At 44.3% G+C, this 8,503-nt stretch overlaps 1 protein-coding gene across 2 annotated transcripts; it reads left to right on the top strand.

The window, feature by feature from the left end:
• Window positions 1-1,138: 1,138 nt before the first annotated feature.
• RPS5 (ribosomal protein S5) lies at window positions 1,139-6,923 on the top strand. Of its 2 annotated transcripts, none has more exons than XM_053299894.1 (6): window positions 1,139-1,293; window positions 2,812-2,917; window positions 3,070-3,279; window positions 5,451-5,579; window positions 5,668-5,766; window positions 6,806-6,923. In XM_053299894.1, exons 1-6 carry the CDS (start codon window positions 1,190-1,192, stop codon window positions 6,872-6,874), a joined length of 717 nt encoding a protein of 238 aa, XP_053155869.1. In that variant the 5' UTR covers window positions 1,139-1,189; the 3' UTR covers window positions 6,875-6,923. The 2 variants fall into 2 exon arrangements, with proteins under 2 accessions (XP_053155869.1, XP_053155870.1); XM_053299895.1 differs by having other exon boundaries at window positions 1,209-1,320; window positions 2,811-2,917.
• Window positions 6,924-8,503: the final 1,580 nt, after the last annotated feature.

Here is an 8,503-nt window from a genome sequence, read left to right on the forward strand (position 1 = left end):
GATTTTTCTGCTTTTTGACTTTGTGTTATATTCCGGCAGAATTAATCAACTGTGCACTGTCACTTCAGCACTCTTGCTTCTCCCTTTCTTCACCTATATTAATCTTCTTGCAGGCCTTTATTAAGAGCTCTGCTAGGGAATTGTATACCAGATCCTGTGTGGTCGGCAGGTTCCAAATTGTGTGGAGTAACCCTCCCGGTGTTCAGTGTACTCTGTACAAATAAACACTGAATGTCCAGGTGCCTGAAAGGAAAAGAAGCCATGTCAGCATGGCTAGTAGTGGGCAAGCATATATTTTCACTCCCCATATTCAGGGAGCCACTACCAAAGGGGCCCCTGTCCCTGGGAGTTCTCCCCACCGTAGGCTTTACCGCGAGTTTTCTGGGAGGCTTTACTGCGAATTCAAAGTTATCCCCAAAACCCAAATCAAAAGTGGATTTTTATTCCCTGGATACAAATCGGGCTGCACGCAGTGAAAAGCCCGAATTGTGTGTGAAGTGCTCTCCGATAGGGGGGCATCATCAAACCAGCAGTTTCTGTGGCTCTCCAAATATCATCTCAAGTCAACACTGTCGAGGGGCCAGACAACACACCCAGGCTCTCTGGATTATTCTATTTCCCGGCAGTAGGATAACCCTAGGAAGCATCAATATGTTGTTTTCCTCCACCAGTTCTCCATTCCTTTCTCGTTGTGTTTTAATTATCCTTGTTAACTTTATTTCTTTGTCTCAGGTACTCGTAGGAAAAAATCCAAAATCGTAGAAAATAAGAGCTGCTAGCCCTTACTTTAACAGCGCGGTTTTGCTTCACTAAGAATGAGGAATACGCATGCGCGCTTTTAAAGTAACGCGCTACCACAACACAGCAGTGCGTGTGCGCTTGCGAGTGACGTCAAGAATCCCGATGGCAAGGATTTAGGAAGCATACGCGTTATGAGAGAATGTACGATAATGTAAAATAGATAACAGAGAATAGTGGTAGTAGGAAAACTTAAAAAGGACAAAAAGATGAACGTGTCATTAAAAAAGAAGGCGTTTCCTTTTCAAACTCAACCAAGCCACCAACTGAGCCGCCATCTTGAAAAAGGAACGGAAACCCCATCCTCGCATGCGCAGGAAGCGGAACAAACGGCACGAGGTTTTCTACACCTATCGATGGGATGGGAAGACTTTTTTATTTAAAGTAGCGCATGCGCTCGATGCGCCGGAAGCCCGTGAATAAGACTCCGGGCAGCCCCGCGCGTGGCCCTTTTTGCCTGAGCAAGCAGGGAGGGTGGTGGTGGAGAGCCTCCATGTGAGTCTTTGCCGTGCGGGAGAAACGGGGGAGGGGACGAAAAGCGCCCTGGGGGAGATCAGGGGTGCGATGGGGGCTGAAGAGCGGTCTGAGGTTGGGATAGCTCTGCCTCTCGGATGCCTGCGGCGGGTGGTTGAGGTGGCGCTGGTGGCAAAGCCCCTGTGGTGGAATGGGCTCGAGGCCTGGGCTGGGGCCGGGCAGTCCGGGTTCAAATTCCCGCCTCGAGAGCACGGTGACTGGGGGCAGCTGGTCTCCCGCTGCACCCCACTGCAGAAGACTTCCATGAGGCTGGAAAAGAAGGGGGGGTGTGGAATAAGCCTTAAGAGAGGAAGAGCCAGGCCTCTAAAGCTGAAGCAACGAAGTGCTCCTTCCATTCTTTCTAATCGGGCTTGCAAGCCCCCACGCCGTTATTTTCAGTCGATTTTTTGTCAAAGCCTGCACTGACTTCTTTCTGCTCTGTTCTCCCCCCGCCGCCACCACACACACACACACGCACAAAACTACCTCAAGAATACTTGGGTAGTTCTGTCATCCAGAGTTTGTGGGGGTGGGAAAGAAAGAAAGGAGGAGACCTGAAAAGGGCATTATTGGATCCTGCTTGGAGTAGTGGTGATGTGGGGAGTGGAAGAAAAAAGCAAAGTAAAGATTCGGCATTTCCATTACAATTCAGTCTGTAGTCTAGGTCAGGGGTAGGCAGTCTTTGCTCTCCAGCAGTTTTTGAACTACAATTCCCTACCATCCCTTGCCATAACGTTTTGTGGCTGGGGATGATGGGAATTGTAGTTCAACAATTAGAGAGCCAAGGCTGCCTGTCTTGGGTATGGGAATATTATTTCAAGGGTTTGGCTCACCAGATGCCCCTAAGCTTAAGGGTGGGGTGGGGGGGGGAGCATTATCTTTTTATTCTTAAACAAAATTTAACCTGACAACCTTTCACTGTGAATGGCTCAAGTGATGAGTCTGGCAATTTGTCAGGTCAGCCAGATGTTGTATAAGTTAGTGTATAACAATTCTGCCTAATCAGTGCTATATTTAAAGAGTAGAAATCCACCATTCAAAGTTTTGCTGAATGTGATAAACTACCTTCTCAGGCTGGACTGTTTTAGCAGATAATAGTTTGAGGCAGTGTGTTCCTATTCAACATCAGCCCATCTCTCTAGTGGCTGTTGCTGATGCCTACCTTGTGTTTCTTTTCAGATTGTGGACTCTTTGGGGGCAGGGAATTCTTTTATTCATTTTGCTATGTAAACTACCTTGAGAACTGTTTTATTGAAAAGTGTGTAAATATTCTTAATAGTAATACATTCTTCTTGCTACTTAAGATGTATTTTCAGAAATCTTTTGATGGTGGCCTCTATACCTTTTACATGCATATGGTCTATCTTGAAACTGTCTGGTTGAAAAGCTACTTTATGTGTGCATGAAAGAAATTAGGTGGAACTTACATTTTCTATCAGAGCTACTGAAGAGTTGAGATGGGTCCATTCTAGATCTAATAGTTCTTTACCTAATCTCTAGAATGACTGACTGGGAGACAGCCCCTGCTGTGGCAGAGACCCCTGATATCAAGCTCTTTGGGAAATGGAGCACAGATGACGTGCAGATCAGTGACATCTCCTTACAGGTAGGGGAGAGGAGGGTGTGAATGAACTCTGGAGACAAGACTCCAGACCTTTGTTGTCTTCTAACTGGGTTGGCGGGTGGAAATGAAAAGAGAGTATTTGCATGTTCTTTTCCCAATGTTGCTCTCTAACACATAGTGCTTTATACTCATAGGATTACATTGCTGTGAAGGAGAAATATGCTAAGTATTTGCCTCACAGTGCTGGGCGTTATGCTGCCAAGCGCTTCCGCAAAGCCCAGTGCCCCATTGTGGAGCGCCTCACCAACTCCATGATGATGCATGGGCGCAACAATGGCAAGAAACTCATGACTGTGCGCATCATCAAGCATGCCTTCGAGATCATCCATCTGCTCACAGGAGAGGTGAGTGGCATGCAGGCAGGAGGGAACAAATTCTCAGGCATGGGAAGGAGATGTACAGCTGAGATGGGTGCTTGTTCATTAGGGCTGGGGAAGCAAAGACACTTGGAGATATGATTGAAAGTATCAATCAGAAAGAATAATTTTTTTTTGTTATTAGCATGCACATTAAAGTACAGTTTAGTTTTGATTTCATAAAACCTTTGATGGGTAGCTGGTGTGTTTCACTAGTTTTCTCAAGGAACACTTGTCTGTTCTCACTTCGCACTAGCATTGCATTCTGAGAATAATCTGGTATGTTTTGGCCCAGAGTGGTAGACTGCCCCATAGAACAGTGGTATATATACTTGTGGAACATTGCATTGATGAAAATTAACACTACAACTTCAAATTGGGGTGGGGGGGTTACCCCGATGGTATCCAACTGTTGGTATCCCCTTATACAGTAACAAACATCCTGGTATCAAGAAGCACATTATGTCTTAGAGATTTGAATTTTAAAAAGAAAAAGAGATTTTAGTCTGCTTCCCTTCTCAGCAGTTTTGGATCATTGATAAAGCAAACTGTTCCTGTTATTATTTCCATTTAAAAAAAAAATCATTAGTAGTCCAAGTAGCTAGTTTGTTCTGAGGTACTTAGATGTAATAAACACTTAGCAAACTGGGAAAGAAAGCCCAGACAAACCATATTCAAACCATAGTTCAAGCATTGCCGGTTGCAAAATAATCGGTGCATGTATACTTGGTATTTAAACAGGAGCAAGCAGTTTTGTTGAATACAAAGATTGCAAATAAAGTAGGTAGCTTAGCTGCATGAGCAGGGTGTCAGTTTTACCTTTTTCAGTAGACTGCACCACTTCTGCAGTGCTGGTTGTATAGTTCCCACTGTGATACTAAAAGGTGCATTTTCTGAGGATTATACTGGTGGGTGCCTTAACACCTTGCTGTGTTTCTCTAGATCAGGGCTGCATAACTTCGGCCCTCCTGTGGATGTTGGCCTACAATTCCCATAATCTCTGGCTGTTGGCCACAGTGGCTGGGGATTATGGGAACTATACAGCTTGGGAGTCAGGCGAAGTTGAGCAGGCCTGCTCTAGACAGACACACAGTGCAGCACTGTGGTAGATGTCTACCTGTTCCCCTGGTATTATGGTCAGGAGGAGAGAGCTTGCAATGGGGAGCTGCTCCAGGGAAATACAGGATCTGATTGATTGCTTGAATACTTGCATGTAAGGTTAGCATACTGGCACAAGGCAGTTTCATGCATCTGTTGGCAAATTACTGTTGGCATTTCCTAAAGTATGATAAGATTTCAGTACAGATTCTTAGTGGTTGTTCAGTAACATCTGCTGAATGGGGGAAGAAGGTGGTTAATTCTTTTAATATATGTTTAGGATTGATAGAGCATAGAGGATGCTTTTCAGTATCTTGCATGGATATGTCCTCTGTTCTTTGGCTGTATACTTGTTATCCTTGCTACAATTTCTCAGTAAGGGAGACAAGCCTGTTTATGTTATTGGATTGATTGTAGCAAGAGAAATTGCAGGATAGCAGATTGTCAAAACCGTTTTACTGTCCAGAAGAAGAATTACTGGTAGAACTCTATGTTTTAATAATGATCTACGTAGCAGTAAATCCAACCATTTCAAATTTTGGGTTCAGCTTTATCAATATTTTAACTTTATTTTTTGAGTTTTTAAAGAAGTTTTTCTACAAGCAAAATAGGATTTTAAAAAGAGGAAGATGAAACATTTATCATACAATTGAAAGCTGAGTGCCTGATTACTGAAGTGCTCATTTTGAACCAGTTATCACTGGTTCAGGGGTTCCATGTTTAGGGGTTCAAAGCACCCAGGAAATTTTAGGTTTGTGTTGCGTTCTGCTTAACTGAGAAAACTGGTTCTTGGGTTTAGGTTTAGTGCCCTACTGTCTAGCACTGTGGTTTATGAACAGAATTCTCTCCCCCCCCCCCCAACTCTGCCTATTTAGGGCATGTCCACTTGACAGAAGGGAAACTGAGTCTGCATAAATGTTGTGCTCTTGATTTGATACTGTAGATCTAGGTCCACTCCGAGCACGGTTTAGTAGATAATATCAACTGCTGCTGTAAAGGGTATGCTCTCCTTCCCAAAATAGACTACAGTTGTGTTCTTATGTGCCTTTTCTTTGTTACAGAACCCCCTGCAAGTCCTGGTGAATGCCATCATCAACAGTGGCCCACGTGAAGACTCTACTCGTATTGGCCGAGCTGGCACAGTAAGGAGACAAGCTGTTGATGTGTCCCCACTGCGTCGTGTTAACCAGGTATGGATTACGCTACATGGAGGAGCAGGTTGGCAGGTGCTCTCTCAACTGATTCTTCCTGTCAACTTATCTCTCTGCCTTCCAACAGGCTATCTGGCTGCTCTGCACTGGGGCACGTGAAGCTGCCTTCCGCAACATCAAGACCATCGCTGAATGTCTAGCAGATGAGCTGATTAACGCAGCCAAGGTGAGAATGAACTAATGGCAAGCTTTACTAGAGGGGCTTGCTTGGGCTTGAGCAACACCTGCCACCCAGGAAATCTTCATCGATGGGAAGGGCATTGGAGCTCTGGCAATACTTGGCAGTGGCAGAGTCTAAGCATTGTTTGAATGTGCAGAGCAGTCCTCTCACAGGAATACTAGCTGCTTTGGAAGCCAAATGAGGGAGGTGGCAAAGAGACCCATCACTATAATCCTGACTCATTAGGCAAAGAGAGTCATGTTCCACTGAGAAGCACATAATTTTTGTGCTGCTAGAATTCTTCAGCAGTAAACCACCTGCATAGGTGTGCACCACAATTCTGACACACTTTGTGGTACCACAGTCAGTTTTGAAACTGCAGAGGCCTTCCTGCATAATCTTCTCAGCTGTGAAATGACTGCTTGATGCATAATTGGGGTGGTTGGTGCAATATGACCTAGATGTCAGTGCACCATAAACCCCTAATCAATTTCTAAGTAGTATACATCCATTGATACTAATTACGGCCACTATTTATTTATTTATTGCAGTTGTATATCTCCCAAAGCTCATGTCTCTGGGTGGTTTACAATAAAACACAGATTAAAAACAAAGTTAAAACAGAACAATTTAAAACAATGATAAATTATATATAGCCTGGTGAGTAGGTGTATCTTGACAGCCCTTTTAAAAACTGTCAGAAATGGGGAGCCTCTTATTTTGACAGGGAGCACATTCCAAAGTCTTGGGGCAGCAAGGGAGAAGGGCTGCCCTTGAGTAGCCACCAGATGAGCTGGTGGCAGCTGCAGATAGATCTTCCCAGATGATATCAATAGGTGGTGGGGCTCATAACAGAGCAGGTGTTCTTTTAAATACCCTGGGCCTTTAACAGTGTCTTCAGCTGTTCAGGCATTCTTCCATGGGATGGGTGATTGATTGATTGATTGCAATGTGTGACTGGAAGCAATTTATTTGAGCAATTTTGGGGTTTGGGACCATGTTTTGGAACTTGTTGGGTTGTCTCACAGCTACTTTCTGCTCCTAGGGTTCTTCCAACTCATATGCCATCAAGAAGAAGGACGAGCTGGAGCGTGTGGCCAAGTCCAACCGTTAAAACTGTTGCTGGAGGTCCAAAGCAAATAAACTCTAGTTTTCATACTGTTTCACTTCTCTTTGAATTGTGGTTCACTTTCTATCCCTTTTATGGAAGGGAGGGTGCTAATCAGGAATGTATCAAGGTTGAAGTGGTCCCTGGGACAAGAAGATGAAGCCCACCCCCCACATCCCTTTGCTGAAGATGAACTATATGGACATGATGAAAAGCAAAACATTCTTGCATGCCCTTATGTCTCACTTCCATGCAAATAATATCACACACATCAGGAGTGTTGAGTTGGCAGATTGCCAGGGACTCAGGGATAGCAAAGAGCACCTGATTCTCAGCCAGTGGGCCATTCTTCCTTTGGGGCACAGGGTCATTTATCCCAACCGCCTTTTAAAATCATGTTGTGCCCCTAGTGCTTGCTCGGCTGCTGTGGGCCCATCACCTGGGAGTTTCTCCTCCTAGGCAGCTCTCTTATGAAGATGTATCAGAGTAGGAGAGCATTTTTTAAGAGTGAGATGCAATGGTTCAAGTGGAGAATATGGTCTGGCTACTTGTCCCGAGATTCTTTCTGGAGATGCAAATCACCCTAGTTTGACACTTGTGAAAATAATATGGCCAGCACTCCACTGGCTCTTCCCTTCCAACAGGGTTTTAACTGCAGGGGAATTAAATGAAATGAACCTCTGAAGATACAGAACTGTGCCTCCCCTCAACCAAGTTTCTTGCAGACAATATCAAAGGATTGCAAGAATTTCCCAAAATCTGAATCCAGTATTTTAGACCATCTTGCAATATTCCATGACAAAACATTAAGGGAATAAGAATCTCCATGACTAGTTGGGAAAAACAGGCTAATGCCCATCATAAGATGGGTTTAGCCTCTATACCCCCTTCTACCCCATAATTTGTCTCTCTGAAAATTCCTACCTGTCCTTAAACTCTAAATTCATCTGAACTGACTGTGGCTATATCCAGTCTTTTACTGAGGAAATTGCAGGAGGCTTCCCCACCTTGTCCAAGATCAGCAACTTCCTTTCCTTAATTAAAATATTAGGATATGTAGTAAATGGAACTGAGAGAGGTGGCCGGTGGAGCCAGCACTCCCCAAAGTCACTCTCGGGCAGGGAACCACACCTCCACTTCCTGCTTTTATCTTCAGGGTCCCTCCATACTGTGCAACAAAAATCCCCAAGTATCCCCACACTGCTGTTTCCAACACTCTCCCAAAGTGCAACTTTTAGAATATGCTTATATTATGTACTAAGGGACAGTATCATGAATTGTCATGGGAAAAAGCCATTGGCTATATGAACAGCACTTTACTGTTATTGTAAACGGAGTCGTTGTAAATCCCTTCCTCATAAGAACTCTGCCTACCCTATGCATAGTGAAGCAGGAGTAAATCGCTGTTTGGAAAATCTCTGGGTTTCCCTCCCTCCATCTTCAGTGAAGTGAGTGGCATCTGTGTTTCATACTATTGCTATGAATACTTCTATACCGCAGTTCAACCAAAGTTCGCAAAGTGGTTCACACAGAAAAATAAATACATCAACAAGATAGCTCCCTGTCCCCAAAGGGCTCATGATCTAAAAAGAAACATAAGGCAGTTACCAGCAACAGCCACTGGAGGGATGCTGT

The sequence above is a fragment of the Hemicordylus capensis genome, chromosome 2 (assembly GCF_027244095.1).
Source record: "Hemicordylus capensis ecotype Gifberg chromosome 2, rHemCap1.1.pri, whole genome shotgun sequence".
Classification (NCBI taxonomy): domain Eukaryota; kingdom Metazoa; phylum Chordata; class Lepidosauria; order Squamata; family Cordylidae; genus Hemicordylus; species Hemicordylus capensis.

Bases quoted from the DNA above. Each gene is read 5' to 3' on its own strand.
- RPS5 (XM_053299894.1), top strand. From the start codon at position 1,190: ATGCGCTCGATGCGCCGGAAGCCCGTGAATAAGACTCCGGGCAGCCCC. The intron at 2,918-3,069 runs GTAGGGGAGAGG...TTATACTCATAG, and splicing joins TCAGTGACATCTCCTTACAG to GATTACATTGCTGTGAAGGA. The intron at 3,280-5,450 runs GTGAGTGGCATG...TCTTTGTTACAG, and splicing joins TCCATCTGCTCACAGGAGAG to AACCCCCTGCAAGTCCTGGT.